Here is a 19,091-nt window from a genome sequence, read left to right as displayed (position 1 = left end):
AGAGCACTTGTCAATTGCTGTCTGTGCCCCCGTTATGGAGATTTACCCTCTTCATTTGTCCTGTTTACCATTTTCATTGAAAGAGAAAGTAAAAGAAAATTGCAAATATTGGAGTGTACCCAGAAAAGTAATAGAGAGGAAATCTTCCAATAGGTACATTAGCTCTGGTGACCTGGGGGTCCCAAAGGAATTCCTTTAATTTGCGGGGATTTACACTTAATTCCTGTTTTGGCTACGGGACAGGAAGTGAAACGAGATCTCCCCAATTAGACACATATGGTGAAAAAAATCTGACAGGGGTAATAACCCTCTCTTGCTCTATCCAAAATGCAAAAAAAAAGAAATAGATTTGCCTATAGTTCTACTTTACGTTTTTTTAACACATCAATTTTCTTGTGGGAGTGTCTCTCAAATTCATGCCATTGTTAAATCAAGCAGTGTTTTCACAAGACTAGTTTTTTTGTCTTTTAATACAAAGGGGAAATAGATAATATTGTGATATACAGTATACAGTCAATGTTGACCACTGGCTGAGAAAGTTTACATACTCAGCTGTCCCCATTGTTTTAAAGAAGCTGTGGTCCAACACTGGAGTCAGGCGTAATTGTAGTTCTGTTGATAAGAATCAACAATAGCCTGATCTTTTGATATGTTTGACTTATGGCACTTATGAAACTACGCTGCCATGCAGGGTTTGTTGACAGAAATGGGCGTGTCATAATCTGATGTAGGAACCTAATTTGAAATATGTACACAAATAGATCCCCATTGGTGTGGGACTGTAAATGCCACTGGACACTGTATATTGTAAATAGAATAATTGTATTGATCAAAATACACAAATATGTTAAACAAACAAAATAAAGAAAAAAAGGAGTCACAAACACATACAGGGCATTAAAATATGCATGCACTTGACAGACCATGTACCAGACCACATTGAAGACGCTCAGGTGCATATGGTGATCATAGAACCGGAAAGGACCCTACGCGTTTCGGGCATTAAATTTAGCCCTTCCTCAGGGGTCAACCAAAGTTCCAGATAAAGCACCTATTATGCCTGAAAAAATTGAAAGTTTTTTTAGTAGATTATACACTAAGTATACATGTATACACAAGAAAAAAAAAGAAAAAGGGCTAAATTTAATGCCCGAAACGCGTAGGGCCCTTTCCGGTTCTATGATCACCATATGCATCTGAGCGTCTTCAATGTGGTCTGGTACATGGTCTGTCAAGTGCATGCATATTTTAATGCCCTGTATGTGTTTGTGACTCCTTTTTTCTTTATTTTGTTTGTTTAACATATTTGTGTATTTTGATCAATAAAATTATTCTATTTACAATATACAGTGTCCAGTGGCATTTACAGTCCCACACCAATGGGGATCTATTTGTGTACATATATTGACTAGGGATGATGGCCACTGGCACTGGGTACTGAGTGTGGGGAGTACTGCTTTTCTCAATGAACCCAATTTGAAAGGGCCTGTGTTGAAATGGCTAACAAATTCTTCAAAATAAAAGGCAAGCAGGCCTCTCTACTAAGGGAGAACACCAGAATTCACAAAACAAGAAAGAGAAGGACTGTCAAGACCAAGACCCTGTTTTTCTGCATCCGCTTGAAATGCCTTGAGCCTTGTTTGCTATGGTGCAATAACAGACGTTAGGTGACTTTTAGTTTATCCGTATTGCATACAGGCTACTTTATTTTCTAGGAAATGGAATGTGTACATAAATGCATACTTGTAGCATTGTATGTTTTGTATTGTAATTCTTTAACTGTAGTTTGTATGCACAGCATTCTTGTCTAGTAATCACTCAATAATATACTACTAGGGAATTTCCTTGACATTACTGCAATAATTAGACAACAAGAATTAGCAAAACAATTGGGGGCTCATCCGGGATTTGCAATTATTTTCACTTGAAAACGATTAGGGGCTCTCATCTGGGATTTGGCACCGATTTTCATTAACAAAACTAGCACCAGTCAGTTTCAGATACTTCTGTCTATTTTTTCACAATTATCATTTATATTTTTTTCCTGGCATGATTACAGGTAGGCAGAAGAGGTGAAGTAAAATCTGCAATATTTTGAACCAGCCATCCGATTTTGTAAAAAACAACAACACAAACAAAAAAAGCTTTCTCCGGCGTACTAAATAAAAAAATCATAACTCTGGTAAACAGGAAAAAAAAATTGGGCTCGCTGCCAGCAGAAACTAATCCCACACCAGGATTTAAGGTTTCTGCCTGCTTTGGGGGTCCAGAAAGACAGGAGCCCAGGCAGTGTTTCAGTAGCCAGACAGTCCACAGCCCTCAAACAACTGTGTCCTAATGCAAGCAGCACCTCAAAGATACCTGCTTGCTCCCTGCTTATTTTAGCCCTCTCTTGCAGATGGGTTAACCCTTTCAGGACCACAGTGTCTGAAGTTAGGACTGGAAGCTCTTTCCCGCTGAAAAATCTCTCCGAGCCTCTGCATTCCATGTCCCATTGAGGACATAATAACCCTGAGAAAGCTGCAAATCAGCTTTCCCTCTCTGTCTGCTCACCCTAGAAACCCTCAACCTATATGGATGAGAATCCCTGAGTACTCCAGCTGTGCTTCATTTTACTCTGCTTAACCACTTCTGGACCGGAAGGATTTGCCCGCTTAATGAGCAGGCCATTTTTTTGCCATTTGACACTGCGTTACTTTATCAGACAATAGCGCGGTCATGGGACGCTGTACCTAAATAAAATGTATGTCCTTTTTTTCCCACAAATAGGGCTTTTTTTGGTGGTATTTGATCACCTGTGCAATTTTTATTTTTTGTGCTAATAACAAAAAAAAAATCAACAATTCTGAAAAAAAAAAAACAATATTTTTCATTTTCTGCTATACAGTATAACATTCCCAAAAAAATATTTAAAAATCTATTTTTTTCATCCTTTTAGGCCAATTTGTATTCTGCTACATATTGTTGGTAGAAAAAAATCCCAAAAAGGGTATTTTAATTGGTTTGTGCAAAAGTTATCTCGTCTACAAATTAGGGGAAAGATTTGTCATTTTTTTTTCTAGTAATGGCGGTGATCTGCGATTTTTAGTGGGACTGTGGCATTGCCGCGGATAGATTGGACCCCTAACTGACATTTTGACACTTTTGGGGGGACCAGTGACATTACTACAGTAGTCAGTGCTAAAAATATGTACTGTTACTTTAATAATGACACTGACAGGGAAGGGGTTAACCTAAGGGTGAACAAAGGGTTAAGTTTGAGCCTAGGGGAGTGTTTTCTAACTGTATGGGGGAGGGACTTGTGAAATGAACACAGAGACCTGTGATCCTATATAGGAGGATCACAGGTGTTCTGTGATCATTGCAGAGAGAACAACTGTCTTCTGTGTTTACAACCAAGGGACCACGACCCAAAATAATGGAGCCACATATCTCCCTTCTAGAACCTATCCCTGGTATCCTGTACAATATCTATGGCTTTGGATACAAACTAATATTTGGTAATTCGTATGCTATTTCCTATGAGTGGCGAGAATAATTTTTTTTCCCCTGCAGATTTTGTAAATTTGCCCACTTACAAAGAAATGAAGGGTCTATATTTTTTTTTTATCATTAGTGTATTTTAATTTAAGGAGACAGAATATCAACCAGAACTTCAGAAAAAAAACACATGGTACAAATGTTATAAAATTGAGCTGCAGTACAGTAAGTAAAAAGTATTTGCCCCCTACCAACCAACATTAGTTCTGGCTCCTTCAGACTGGCTATAGTATGTGCTCATGTGGTACACAAATCAGTCCTGTCAATTTAACCACTTCAAGACCAGGCCTATTTCTGAGATTTGTTGCTTACAAGTTAAAAATCTGTATTTTTTGCTAGAAAATCACTTAGAACCCCCAAACTTTATATATATATATTTATTAGAGACCCTAGAGAATAAAATGGCGGTCATTGCAATATTTTATGTCACACTGTATTTGCGAAGCGATCTTTCATGCAATTATTTTTCAAAAAATACACTTCAATGAATAAAAAAAAACGAAACAGTAATGTTAGCCTAATTTTTTTGTATAATGTGAAAGATGAGATACCTAACATGTCACACCTTGAAATTGCACACACTCATGGAATGGCAACAAACTATGGTACTTAAAAATCTCCATAGGCAATGCTTTAAACATTTTTAACGGTTACCTGTTTAGAGTTACAGAGTAGGTCTTATGCTAAAATTATTTCTCATGCCCTAATTTTTTTTTTTCTTTTAATTATTTATGTTATTTTATTTTTTTATTTTTACACTGTCTGGTTAAAATAAAAAAAAAATCTTTAAACAGTTTTATTGCTGTCACAATGAATGTAAACATCCCTTGAGACACTAATAGGCAGTGACAGGTACTCTTTATGGAGGGTTCTGAGGCCTCCTTTGCACTTGAAAGTAGTCAAAACGCTAGGATTGGCGTTTTTGAATACTGTGTATTTTTTAAAACTGGCGCCATTGGCTGCTGAGTAAACCAGACGTGACGTGGTGAGGTCGCATCCAGGTTACTACATTGGAGACCTGATCAAACCGTCACATCATCTTTCACATTATACAAAAATATCGGGCTTACTTTCGTTTTTTTTTTTTTTATGTGATATATAAAGTTGCAACGACCACCATTTTATTCCCTAGGGTGTCTTCAAGAAAAAAAATATATAATGTTTGGGTGTTCTGAGTAATTTTCTAGCAGAAAAATTATTTTTACATGTAGAAGAGAAATGTCAAAATTGGCCTGGGTGGCAAGGGGTAATTACCATAAGTAAGTAATATACAAATAATTATTATAAATTGTTTTTAAGGTAATTTACTATATTTTAAAAAAAAACTGTACTCAAGCAGGTGGCTTAACGGACAAATTACTGAATATTACTGTTTCTATATTACTGATATCTTATTTTGCTTGATTAAAAAAGTACATTTTCAGCAGCACCATTATCTCCCTCCAAACTGTGTGAGAAAAACATAGGATTATGGGTAAACCTTATAACCATAAACCCATGTGTTTTCCTTGTAGATAAGAGGGCTTGGCTGTAAGGGAGCATTTGTCTGTTAGACACATGCCCCGTTCTATGACACTGCAGTAAGATGACATCCTCCACTGCAGCATTTATATTGGACAGCTTGGACCAATGGTGATTTATTATTGGTCCAAGTCTCCAAGCTGTCCATTGAGCTCAGTGCCTCTGACAAGAAATCAGAGCCACTTTGCAAACATATTCTGACAGGCTGCTGAAGGAGCCCCAAATCTCCGGAACCATAGGTGCAAGGAGCCCCACATTTTTATCAGTGGTGGGGTAGGACTTGAGATACCCCCCAATTTTGGGGTCCCTGTGACCCCAGGTCGCCCAGCTACGACCCTAGAAGTTTGATCTGTTTTTTTTTTTCTATGTTCATGGCTCTGCCTTCCCTGCCTCCCCTTACTGCAGGTCCCCGGTAAAGTGCTGAGTAAATTAACAGCACTATATAAGTACCTGTAATAAATAAACAAATAAATAAATCAGAGGGCAGGAGAGTACTGCAAGCTTCTCGTCAGTGAACTGAAGCATGTTTGCACATACCCTGGATGAGTTTAAACATATTGGAGAAATCTAGCACCCCCTCCTAGCGCCCTCCTAAAGCCGCTTTCACATGGGGTGGATTCGTCCAAGCAGAATTCACCTGCTCAGGGGATCTCTCTACTAACCCACTGATCCCTGCTGAGCAGGTTGATGACAGGTCCATGTCCGCTCTGTTATGCAAAGCAGACATGGACACAGCTCACTCTCCTCTATGTGGCAATCAGATGGAAACTGACTGCGTGTCTGTTTCCATGCAATTGTCATCTGATCTGCCATACATCTGTTTTCAGCTGATTTTGGCGGATCAGATGCCTGGTAGGTGTCATCGGACAGTTAGTGGACAATGGATGGCCTGATTAGGCCCGTCTGAAAAACTGACAGGCGGACCCGATCAGTCCGTTGATGTGAAAGGGGCCTTAGGGAAGAAATCATATCTGCTATATGAACAAAATGCAAACAAATCTGTGCTTGATATGTGTACTAGTGATGGGCTTAACATTCGAGTCGAACATAAGTTCGACTTGAACATCGGGTGTTCGTGTGTTGACCAAACACATGAACAAATGGGGAAGTTCGCCCGCCGATGAGCGCCCCATGATGCACTGCGTGATTGCAGTGCATTAAGTGCTTGTGATTGGCAAAAGCATGCATCTGACCTGTATACTTAGACCTATCACAGTACAATGTCCTGTCAGAGCCATGATTAGCTAAAGGCACCCTGCCCAGGGGCTAAGGCCATGCCCCACACTATAAAAGGCTGCTTACACAGCAGCCATGTGTAGTGTGTTAGGAGTGGAGATTAGGCAGGGTAGTTAGTGGATTATGCTTTGATGTTTAAAGCAGTCAGTGCAGTGTAGTGTAGGACTGATTCATCTTGTGTAACACAGTGTAGTGTAGTCAGAGTAGTGTAGCGCTGTGCTGATTAATCTTGTGTAACACAGTGTACTACAGTCAGTTTAGTGTAGTACTGTACTGATTCTTGTGTAGCACAGTCAGTGTAGTGCTGTGCTGTAAATCTTGTGTAACACAGTGTAGTGGGGCCACTGAAGTGTTGTTGTATATACAACACGTCTGTGTCACCCCACTGATCCCATTTTTTTTCTTATTTTTTGCAGCATTAGTTTCTGTAATAATTGTACTCCCCCTTCTGTGTCGCAGATGCTATTACTTCTGCGTCAGCAGTGATTTTTTTTGTGGCCCAGCAGTACAAATTTTAATTTAGGGCATAATTGCTGTCCCCCCTTTTGCGTCGTAGGTGCTATTCCTTCTGTGTCAGCAGTGTTTTTTTTTTTTTTTTTTTTCTTCGAGGAACAGCAGCACAAATAATATTTGGGCATAATTGCTTTCCCGCCTTCTGCATCACAGGTGCTATTCCTTCTGCATCAGCAGGGTTTTTGTTTTGTGGCGCAGCAGCACTAATTTTATTTAGGGCATAATTGCTATCCACCCTTTTGCTTCGTAGCTGCTATTCCTTCTGCATCAGCAGGGGTTTTATTTTTTTGGGCTTTATTAAGTTTTTCTTTATTCTTTAAAAAAAACTATAATAAAACAGTTTATTGTGCACCAAGTACAAAAGTATTGCACCCAAGCACCATATTCCCTTCCCACACTCTAAAACAAAAAGTTATAAAAATCCACTCACTCAATCAAATAAAAAAAGAATAATGAAATGGTTTATAGTGCACCAAGCAAAAAAGTATTGCACGCAATGCATCATATTTCCATCCCACAGTCTAAAAGAAAAAGTTATAAAAACCTCCCCAAAAATCCCCATCATGTCCAAAAGGCCAACAAGGAGAGACAGCCACTCGCAAGGCACTAAAAGAGGGCAAGCAGCCTCTGTGTCCACAGTGAAAAGTGGTGGTCGCGAACATGGGGCATCCTTTGCAGGCAGGGCACGCTTGTCCTTTTTTTCCGGTGCTGGCCGTGTTCTTGAGCCACAACATGCAGAAGAGTTGGTGGAGTGGATAACTAAGCTGTCCTCATCCTCCTCATCCTTTGTCACCCAGGCTCATACTAGTTTGCCTTCCACCACAGCTGCCAAAGTGGCCTATTCCCCAGGCTCCTTGTCCACAGCTACTTCTTCCGTAGCCTCACCATCATGCACAGAGGAGTCACCTGAATTATTCGATCATAGTGTCAGTTACATTATGCTGGAGGATGCACAGCAATTTGAATGCTCTGATGTTGGTTCCCAGATTAAGGAAAGGAATTACGTGAGCCTAGAGAGAGGGGGTGACAATACAGCAGTTTTCAAGGCATGGCCAAAAAACTAGCTGTCATGTTCCAAAAGCTGCAGCATACTGCCAAATTTGCTCCAGTGATGAGGACTGAGGGGATGTTGAGGTCACTGACTGTACTTGGGTGCCTGAGAGAATAAAGGAGGAAAGTGAGGAGGCAGAACAACTCCAACGAGGCCGGATGTCTTCCAGGGACCGGCTAAAATGCAGCCACCCTACTGCATCACACCACAGAGCTCCACAGGTGCAGGGCGCTGCTAACTCCTCGCTGACTTCCAAAAGTTCATTGTGTGGGCTGCTTTTTTCAACACATGTGCAGCAGACCACAGAGTTGCTTTTTCCAATCTCTGTCTGGAGCGGATCAAGCATGACCAGAACACAAGCCGCTTGGGAACTACATGCTTGACAAAACATATTATAAACAATATGTGTAGCGCTAACACAAAAAAGGTGAAATGATACTGGCAAAAATGTCTAGATTAGTGCCAAAAAAATTAGTATAACTGTGCTGCCACGCAGATTTAATTGTCTAGCAGTTGTTATTACATGTTATGTTATGCTATGTTATTGGTATCATCCTTGCAACCCTGCTGTTTCCGGCTAGTTGGTTGCTCCCACCCTCCATTGCTGTAACTCCCATTTTTGTATAGTTGTTATGAAGAGACTGCAGAGTGTGAGAGCTGTGCAATTTCATTGGAAATTTACCTATGGAAAAGCCTCTATGTTTATGCCTTTGCTAACTTGAAGCATAAAGAAGCATTGGAGAACACCTCTGGAGTCTTTATTCATTGAGTAAACTATCTGTTAAAGCCATCATTCAACCTGCTGCACACATTTACAGACTGGGTCTACAAGAAGGTCACAGGTACAATCGATGCTGAGACAGAATAGTAAATTTCCAGAAGAATCCATCACATGGTTATCTCTGCAGCTTCAGAAACGTGTGTAACCACATGCCTATGTGAATAACAAACACCCTAAGACAGGAACCCATCGTCAGACTGTGCACTGAAAGTCAATGCCTGTGTGTTACTGCTGCAGTCATCAGAAGCATTACTCTGCATATGAAGCCAGCCACCTACTGAATGCTTCATTACTGTTACAGCCTTCTGAGATGAGCTATCCAGTCTGAACCAGTTGCAGCACTAGTTGGCTCATTGTCACAAATATCCAGCTCCTCAGCTCAGCCTGCTTACTAACAGAAGTCACTACCTACAGCGCTAAACTCTGGCAGATTTCTAACAAGATACCAAAACTACAGTACTTGTCATTATGTCTGACAGAGATCCCACAGAGTTACCTGCATTTAGTCAAGATAAAGCAGACTCCTTACTTCATTCTCCTCGTCCTGTTAGAGCCCCTCATCCATCCTTGAAGGCAAGGGAGGTTTATGAAGCAAGTAAGGAAGAAACATCTAGTAACCTGACTGCATTATGGGAAAAGACTTTAAGTTGTATAACAGCCACTAATGAAACTAGCAACAATTCTGAGCAATTGAACACTGCTCTCTCAAGGGTTAAGAAGGCATTTGAGAATTATAAAAGACTTTCTGAGAAGTACTATTCCCTATTGTCACATTCCAACATAGAGGAAGCTGCATTGGAATTAAAGGACTTTACTTCTACTGACCAGCAGAGGCATAGCACATATCTTGAAGCAAAGGCACAGATAGAAGGTAGATTAGCACAGCTACATGAAACTACATCCTGTAAATCTGCTTCTTCCAGACACTCAGGAAAATCATCTACATCTGCCCGCTCATATCATAAATCTTCTTCTAAGTCATTGCGGTCCTGTTCTATAAGGTCAATACTGAGCGACCAAATACTCAAAGCTCGCCAAAAGGTTTCAGTAGCCTAGGTTCAAGCCGCCTGCTCTGAAAAAGAAGCAGCCTTTAAGGCAGAAGCTAAATGCAAGGAAGCAAGAATACAAGCAGAAACAGAGGTTCAGCTAGAAATTCTTCAGAAGAATAGAGAAAAGGAAGTAGCTTTAGCAGAGTTATCTGTCTTGGAACAAGCCCTATTGGAAGAAGAAGGAGCAGCTTGTACCAGCTTGGCTGCTTGTCAAGACCCTGTTGAAAGGACCCTACAGTTTGTCTTAACTCAGAACCACGACAATACAGTCCCACCTACAGTTAGAGATTCTTCTCATAATCATCCAGCAAGTGGATCAAAAGGCAAAACGACTTTCCTAAGATCTCTGTTAAGGACAATCATAAGCTTAGAGAGTTAGGTGACCTCCTTCATGAACTTGAAATTGCTAAGTTAGATCCTAGTTTACCAGGTCTTAGCTATTTAGACACTGCTCAGGGCGTAAATCCTATTGTAGCAAAGTTGCCTAGTTATCTTCAGGGAAAGTGGACTAGTGTAGGTTCAAAGTATAAGTATGAACATCATGTTTCCTTCCCTCCCTTTTCTTATTCAGCAGAGTTTGTGTGGAAGGTTGCAAGATCCAAGAATGACCCAAGCTTCTTCTATCCAGATACAACCACCATTCTTTTAACTACTTCAAGGGGTATTGCCACCAACAGTAGGAGACAAGGAGTTCATAAAGATTATGGATGAAGAGTTCTTCAAGGACAATTCCAACAGACCCAAGTTTTTAATGGACCAGTCTTCTACAAACTCAGAAGAAGATATCGATTTCCACCTGGAGGATCCAGATACTGATCCAGAAATCCGGCCTGAAGTTGTAGCATTGAGTTCCAACATCTGCTCAAGAAGAGACTTGGAGGTAAGGCGTTTTGAACGTTTCTCCTCTTGGAAAAGGTTGGTGAAGACTATAGCAAGATTGAGTCATATTGCACAGATTTTCCGCAAATCGAATCAGACATTGTCTTGCCATGGATGGCACACCTGTAAGGAGTCACCCAATGCATTAGAGTATGAGAGGGCTGAGCTGTTCATCATACGTCGTGTGCAAGAAGAAGTCTTTGTGGAAGAGATTAAGTGCTTAAGAGGCAATGGACCAGTCCCAAAACGTAGCCCTCTATTCACACTGAACATAGTGATCGACAATGAGGGCATTCTTCGAGTCGGTGGATGACTGAAAAGGTCAAACCTGCTAGGGAAAGAACAGAACCCCTTGATAATACCAAGAAAGCACCATTTGGGAACATTGATTATACAGCATTACCATGAGAGAGTCAAACATCAAGGAAGACAAAACATAGAAGGTGCAGTCAGAATTGCAGGGTTCTGGATAGTTGGAGCGAAAAGGCAAATAGCCACGATCATTCACAACTGTGTTAAATGTCAGAAGTTAAGGGGTAGACAGCAGTTTCAACAGATGGCTGACCTACCTGCAGACAGACTGAGTGAAGATACACCCTTTGCATATGTCAGAATCTATGTGTTTGGACCATGGACAGTAACGGCTAGAAGAAATCGTGGTGGTCAAGTCAACAGCAAAAGATGGGCTGTAATGTTCACTTGCTTAACTTTAAGAGCTGTGCATATCGAAGTAATCGAGTCAATGGACACTTCAAGCTTTATCAATGCTCTAAGGAGATTTCTTGCTCTAAGAGGTCCCGTGAAGATGTTGAGATCAGATTGTGGAACTAACTTTATTGGTGCTTGCAGAGAGTTACAGATCGACCGACAACAAGTTGGAAATTATTTGAGTGATCTAGGCTGCATGTGGAAATTCAACCCACCACACGCTTCACAAATGGGCGGAGCATGGGAATGTATGATTGGCAAGGCGCATACTGGATTCTATGTTGCTTGATGTGAGTTCTTCACGTCTTACCCATGAAGTACTTACTACATTCCTTGCTGAGGTCGCAGCAATAATCAACTCAAGACCGTTGACCGCTGTATCCACAGACCCCGAATGTCTGACTGTTTTAACTCCAGCTACATTATTGAGCCGGAAAATTGGACAGATCCCAGCGCCAAAGAGCATCTTTGATGAAAAGGACATATATAAACGTCAATGGAGATACGCTCAATACCTTGCAGATTGTTTCTGGGACAGATGGAGGAGGAAATACCTCACACTTCTCCAAGGATGTAAAAAGTGGCAAACCCAGAAGCCTAACTTAAAGGAAGGGGACCTGGTTCTTCTAAAAGACAAGCAAACTCACTGGATCCAGTGGCCAGTTGGAGTTATTACAAAGGCCATTGCTAGTGATGATGGAAAAGTCTGAAGTGTGGAAGTCAGGATTGTAAAGGACGGGAGCCCAAAAACCTTCCTGAGACCAGTCACTGAGACAGTCCTAATTATGCCTGCTTCCAAAAATTCTGATTCAGTGTTATGTGAAGGAGTCACTTAGACCTCTAGTATAGTTAGCTTAGACTAGAGGGCTACATAACATTCTACTGTATGCAATGTTAAATTGTATGTTTATGGAAAATAATTGTGTAGTGGTATCTCACGATACCAAGCGGGGAGTGTGCTGCCACACAGCTTTAACTGTCTAGCAGTTGTTATTACATGTTATATTATGCTATGTTATTGGTATCATCCTTGCACCCCTGCTGTTTCCGGCTAGTTGGTTGCTCCCACCCTCCATTTCCTGCTGTAACTCACATTTTTGTATAGTTGTTATGAAGAGACTGCAGAGTGTGAGAGTTGTGTAACTTCATTGGAAATTTACCTATGGAAAAGCCTCTATGTTTATGCCTTTGCTAACTTGAAGCATAAAGAAGCATTGGAGAACACCTCTGGAGTCTTTATTCATTGAGTAAACTATCTGTTAAAGCCATCATTCAACCTGCTGCACACATTTACAGACTGGGTCTACAATAATGTCACAGGCACAATCGATGCTGAGACAGAACAATAATCATATAATATACAAAAAACACTGTGAAAATTATTCAAAACTTAGTGCAAACAAAACATTATATGTGAACCAGATTAAGAGTCCATGCACTGTAGAAATTGTGTGAGAAAATCAATCAGTGTCCAAATAAATTCATCAGGTGTAACATATGAAGTATTGAAGAAGTTTCATGGAACCACAAGTCCCAGCAGGTGAGTCCAATATCCACAGAACCAGGGATAAAGAGGAAGGAAAACACCTGTGAAGGATCACCAATGAAGCAAATTAGCAGCTTACTAGAGTAAGTTGGTCACCCAAACTAATGGATAGACCACTGTAGGCTTGGTAGTAATACTAGAAGGGTTCACCAGGTGTCACTCCATAAGTGACAAAACAGCTCAGGTTCGGTATTCAATCTTCCTCTGCTGCTGCTCCCCAGGCCGGTGTTCCTGAGTCTAATTCCTGAATGATAATCACCTGGATAAAGTCAGGGTTGGCTTGACCTTTGTCCAGGTGATTATCGTTCAGGAATTTCATTTGGGTACAGCGTCGCACGACCGCGCAATTGTCCGTTAAAGTCACGCAGTGCCGAATCGCAAAATAGGCCCTGGTCTTTGGTTAACCCCTTAAGCCCCGGAAGATTTTACCCCCTTCCTGACCAGGGGGTTTTTTGCGATTTTTTACTGCGTGACTTTAACGGACAATTGCGCGGTCGTGCGACGCTGTACCTAAACTAATTTGACGTCCTTTTTTTCCCACAAACAGAGCTTTCTTTTGGTGGTATTTGATCACCTGTGCGATTTTTTGATCATGCGCTATAAACAAAAAAAGAGCGTCAATTTTGCAAAAATAACAATATTTTTCACATTTTTTTATATGAAATTCCCCCCCAAAAATTTTTTTTCGGCCAATTTGTTTTATGCTACATATGTTTGGTAAACAAAATTGCAAAAAGCGTATTTTGATTGGTTTGCGCAAAAGTTATCGCGTTTACTAACAAAGGGAAAGATTTTTGTCATTTTTGGTGGGTTTTTTTTAACGAGTAATGGCGGCGATCTGCGTTATTTTTTGCGGGACTGCGACATTGCGGCGGACAGATCGGACCCTTGACTGACATTTTTGACACTTTTGGGGTTACCACCAGTGACATTACTGCAGTAATCAGTGCTATACATATGCACTGTTACTGTAAAAATGACAATGGCAGGGAAGGGATTAACTGTATTGGAGAGGGAGGGGTTAAGTGTGTCCTGGGGGCGTGTTTCTAACTGTGATTGGACATGGCTACTAGTGTAAAAACAGAGATCAACGGTCCTACATAGTAGAACCGTCTGATCTCCATTTTTACACAGGCGGCTTGTTTACATAAGCCGCCTGCCTTTCTCCCTTCCCGGCGAACGATCGCGAGTGACCGGCGGACATCGGGTCTGCCGGTCACACGCACTGACTTGTTAGGGAACGAGCCGGGGCAGGCGCGCTCGCCCGCTATTGGCTCACAAGCCAGTGACAGGCTAGTGACGTACCGGTACGTCACTTTGCCTGGCCGGGGCTGACCGCCACACAGGGCTGGCGTTAGGGGGGGGCAACCTGGGAACTGCCCAGGGCCCCGGATGTCCAGGGGCCCTGGGCCCCGTGTCACTGCCAGCCAGGGCCGGACCGGGCAGACCGGGCAGAGTCATCAGATTCACAGACACTAGAAGACGTTCCCTCACTGCGGGCGGCCGCCGGCCGGTGTACTTGCCAGCTACACCGGCTCCGCAGCCAATCAGCCTTCTGCTCAGGGGGGTGTGAGTCACACCCCCCTGAGCAGAAGGCTGATTGGCCGCGGAGCCGGTCCGGAAGTCAAGTAGTCCGTGTGTGTGTGTTCCTTCCCGCGGCCGCCTATGATCACTGAAGCCGCTGCAGATGGGAGCTCCTTCAGCCCAACTCCGGGCTGCTCGAGGGGGGCGGCGGCGGGGAGAGAAGGTAAGTGACTGCCTGCAGTGCAGCCTGTGCAGCCCCGGCCGTGTGTGCTGAATAGGAGGGGGTGGGGCTGCATATAGAGGATTTGATGTTTCCTTATGCCGCTGGATGGATTCTTCTCCTCCCTTCTGCAGGCATTCTGCGGCTGCAGGAGAAATGTGGAAATATCAATTTCTCTATATGCAGCTGAGCTGTTCCATCCCCCTCCTATTCAACTTCTTTTACTGCCCCCCCCCCCAGTGATCTTAGCCCCCCCCAGTGATCTTAGCCCCCCCAGTGATCTTAGCCCCCCTCCCCCAGTGCTCTTAAACCCCCTGTACTCTTTAGCCCCCCGCCCTGTGCTCCTTAGCCCCCCCGTGCTCTTCAAGTCCCCACAGTGCTTTTCATCTCCCCCTATGCTCTCTGGCTCCCCCAGTGCTCTCCACCCCCCTGTGCTCCCTGGCTCCCCCTAAGTGATTTCCAGTTCCCCCCAGTGCTCTCCAGTCCCCCCCATGCTCTCCATCCACCTGGTTTTCCCTGCCCGCCACCCCCCCAGTGCTATTTACACCCTGCGCCTTCCAACCCCCCTGCAATGCTTTCCAAACCCCCCCCTAATTCTCTCCAGTCCCCCCCCCTTGCCCTTCAGCTCCTCCAGTGCTATCTGCTTTCCCTGTGCTCTCCGGCCCCCCTAGTGTCCTTCTATCTTCTATCATGTCTGCAGTCTCTGACCTTCTCTTGTATCACATCCGCAGTCTCTGGACCATCTCCTGTACTATGTCTGCATTCTCTGACCATCTCTTGTCTCATGTCTGCAGTCTCTGACCAGCTCTTGTATCACGTCTGCAGTCTCTGACCAGCTCTTGAATCACGTCTGCAGTCTCTGACCAGCTCTTGAATCAAGTCTGCAGTCTCTGACCAGCTCTTGAATCACGTCTGCAGTCTCTGACCATATTCTGTATCATGTCTGCAGTCTCTGACCAGCTCTTGTATCACATCTGCAGTCTCTGACCATCTCTTGTATCGTCTCTGATCATCTCTTGTATCACGTCTGCACTCTCTGACCATCTACTGTATCACGTCTGCAGTCTCTGACCATCTCCTGTAGCCTCTCTGACCATCTCTTGTATCACGTCTGCACTCTCTGACCATCTACTGTATCATGTCCTCAGTCTCTGACCATCTCCTGTATCATGTCCTCAGTCTCTGACCATCTCCTGTATCATGTCCTCAGTCTCTGACCATCTCCTGTATCATGTCCTCAGTCTCTGACCATCTCCTGTATCATGTCCTCAGTCTCTGACCATCTCCTGTATCATGTCCTCAGTCTCTGACCATCTCCTGTATCATGTCCTCAGTCTCTGACCATCTCCTGCATCATGTCCGTGGTCTCTGACCATCTCTTGTATCAGGTCCGTAGTCTCTGACCATCTCTTGTATCATGTTTGCAGTCTCTGACCATCTCCTGTACTATGTCCAGTGGGAACACTCTGCAGCCACACCGCACAGCACACCCAAGGTAAGTGGAGGACTGGAGAGAGGAGTGACTTCTACTTAGAGATTTATTTTGCAGATAGGCTGGGCTGGCACTGGCAGCAACAATTTTATTCAAAGAAATCAGGATTTCTTCTGCAAATATACTGGCACTGGCAGCAACAATTTAATTCAAATCAGGATTTCTTTTGCAAATAGGCTGGCCTGGCACTGGCAGCCAGGCATAGTACTAGTCTAGTACAATGCCTGCCAGTGCCTTGTCTGATCTGATGATGTCACTGCCAGGCTATTTGCAGAAGAAATCCTTATTTTTCCTCATTTTTTGATCATGTGTCATGATGACATTGGTATTGGTAATTGTCTGACTCTGATGCCAGCCTATTTGCAGAAGAAATCCTGATTTGAATAAAATATTTGCTGCCAGTGCCAGCCTGCCAGGCTATTTGCAGAAGAAATCCTGATTTGAATAAAATTGTTGCTGCCAGTGCCAGCCTACCAGGGGCTGATCTGAGGTGTGAAGGTGCAGGAATTGGGGTGATCTGAGGTGTGAAGGTGCAGGAATTGAGGTGGTCTGAGGTGTGAAGGTGCAAGAATTGGGGTGATCTGAGGTGTGAAGGTGCAGGAATTGGGGCTGATCTGATGTGTGAAGGTGCAGGAATTAGGGTGATCTGATGTGTGAAGGTGCAGGAATTGGGGTGATCTGATGTGTGAAGGTGCAGGAATTGGGGTGATCTGATTTGTGAAGGTGCAAAGCTCACTTGATTTCTTATTTATTCTATTTAATGTTATTTAATTAAAGCATATTTTCATGTAGTTGTATGTTTTATTTGGCTAAATTGATTAAATGCGCCTATATTTTAGGTAGAATATAAAAAAATTTGGGGCCCCACTTTTAGGTTTGCCCAGGGCCACACTTTGTCTAAAACCGGCCCTGCCGCCGCAGTATATGTACTTGCGGCGGTCGGCAACCGGTTAATGTCACTTGTAACTACAGTTATTGTGAGAGACAGTGGTAGTTAGAGGGAGTCCCAGATAGAGGGTATATGGCGGGTACCCTAAACCTAATAAAGATTTTTTTTTTTCAAATATAAATTTTTATTCAGGAATTTTCAAGGCAGAACAAAAAAAAAAATAAATACATACATTTGCATTCCAGTGAAATTTACATCTCTTTTTAATACTTGATTTAATCTTCATCTTCCACTTTTTACCTCTTATATTCCTTCTCTTTTCTTTCCCCCTCCCTTCTCTTTTCCCTCCCTACCCTCCCTCCTCCCAAAAAAAAAAAAATCAAAAAATTTTTCTTGCCCTCCTATCCACATCGAACGATCGGAGCCATCAACTCATTCCTCCAGACTATTTTTATCCTATTATGAGTTGCTTCCCTTCTTCAGAGACTATAAACTGGTCCCATGCGTTCCATACTTTCTTGTGTTTTCCCTGTCTATTCTGAGAGGTTGCAATCAACTCTTCCATTCTCTTTGTTTCCTCTACTCCGTTTACCCATTCTCTTATCAGAGGGGGTTGTACTTTTTTCCAATTACTCGGGATACATGCCTTAGCTGCATTTACCAGATATGGGACAATCGAGTTTTCATATCTCTTTATCGGGATATCCGAAAGATGCAGTAAAAAAAAGGCTGGTTTTTCTTCTATTCTACTTTCTGTAAATTTCTGAATTATATCTTTTACTCTTCCCCAAAAGGGTTTTACTTCTGTACAGGTCCAGAGGATATGGATCAGCGTACCTATTTCTTTTTTACATCTCCAGCATTCACTGGATTCTCTTGCATACCAATTCTGTAATTTCTCGGGTGTAATATACCATCTCGTTATGTACTTGTAGTTCATCTCTTGAGTCTTAGTACATCTCGCTGGTTTAAAAGCTAATCTTATTATCCTCTGTATCTGTACATCTGTAAATTTACACTCCAAATCTCTTTCCCATTTTCCCACCCACGGGGGTTTAAACTCTTCCTCTGGATTTATCAGCAAATTGTAAGAGATTGACAATGTATGTGGTAAATTTCCTGGTTCTATACAGTACTTTTCAAATTTTGTTAATGCTCTGCTATACCTTTCTGGGTTCTGTATTGAATCCAGGAAGTGATGTATTTGCACTGCTTGCCAAAAAGGCAAGCCATATTTCTCTCCAAGATTTCACTGATTGATTGAAGGCCAGTTATTTTGTATGAGGAATGATGAAGCTTGTTCCTGTTTCTTTACTCTCAATGATATGAACCTTCTGGCATCCAAACCCGGAGTAAACTGCGGATTCCCTAATATTGGGAATAGAGGTGATTCTTTCTTTGTTAATTTACTATATATGTTTGGGCGCAAACATATTCGTAGTGTATTTCCTATTATTGGATGATGTTTCAATTCCTTGGGTAACCACTGAAAGACCCATATCGCGCTCTTTAAGTCTATCTCTGTTAGAGACTGTTCAATTTGTATCCACAGTTTACTTTCCGAGTGGTGCCACCAATCCAATATCCTACTCACGTGGGCTGCATGATAATAAGCTCTTATATCCGGTAGGGCTAAGCCTCCGTTTTTTTTTGGTAGAGTTAAAGTTCTATGTGCTATACGGGATCTTTTATGGGCCTGTATATATTTCACGAAAATAGAATGCATTGTCTTAAAAAAAACACTCGGTATCTTAACCGGGAGTGCCCGGACCAAATACAAAAATTTTGGCAACACTATCATTTTCAATAAATTACATTTAGCGAACCAAGAATGTAGTCCACCGTGCCATTGTTTAAGTAATTTCCTAGTCTGTGCCAATAGAGGTAGGAAGTTCAGATCAAAAACCTGTATTAACTTCGCTGGTATATAGGTCCCCAGGTATTTCACTGCATCATCTTTCCATCTGAAGCCAAAACAAATTTACTTGAGCCGTAAGTAGTCCCACGCCCATTGCCTCTGATTTTCCATAATTGATTTTTAAGTAATACATAGCATTAAATATTTTAAATTCTTGTAATAGATTTGGCAGTGAGATACCTGGTTTGGTCAGTGAAAATAACAAATCATCTGCATAAGCAGCT

The 19,091-nt window shown here is 42.3% G+C and overlaps 1 protein-coding gene across 1 annotated transcript; it reads left to right on the top strand.

Annotated features, from left to right (window-relative positions):
- Positions 1 to 9,042: 9,042 nt before the first annotated feature.
- On the top strand, positions 9,043 to 9,698 carry LOC309543279 (uncharacterized protein; the record flags this gene model as incomplete). Its single annotated transcript, XM_082242737.1, has 1 exon — positions 9,043 to 9,698. The coding sequence occupies exon 1, from the start codon at positions 9,111 to 9,113 to the stop codon at positions 9,696 to 9,698; it is 588 nt and encodes a 195-aa protein (XP_082098863.1). The 5' UTR covers positions 9,043 to 9,110.
- Between the last annotated feature and the right edge of the window lie 9,393 nt (positions 9,699 to 19,091).

Source organism: Pelophylax lessonae (genome assembly GCF_965119305.1).
Source record: "Pelophylax lessonae genome assembly, chromosome: 13".
NCBI lineage: Eukaryota > Metazoa > Chordata > Amphibia > Anura > Ranidae > Pelophylax > Pelophylax lessonae.
Note: the sequence above shows the minus strand (reverse complement) of the source record. Positions and strands in the feature narration are given on the sequence as shown.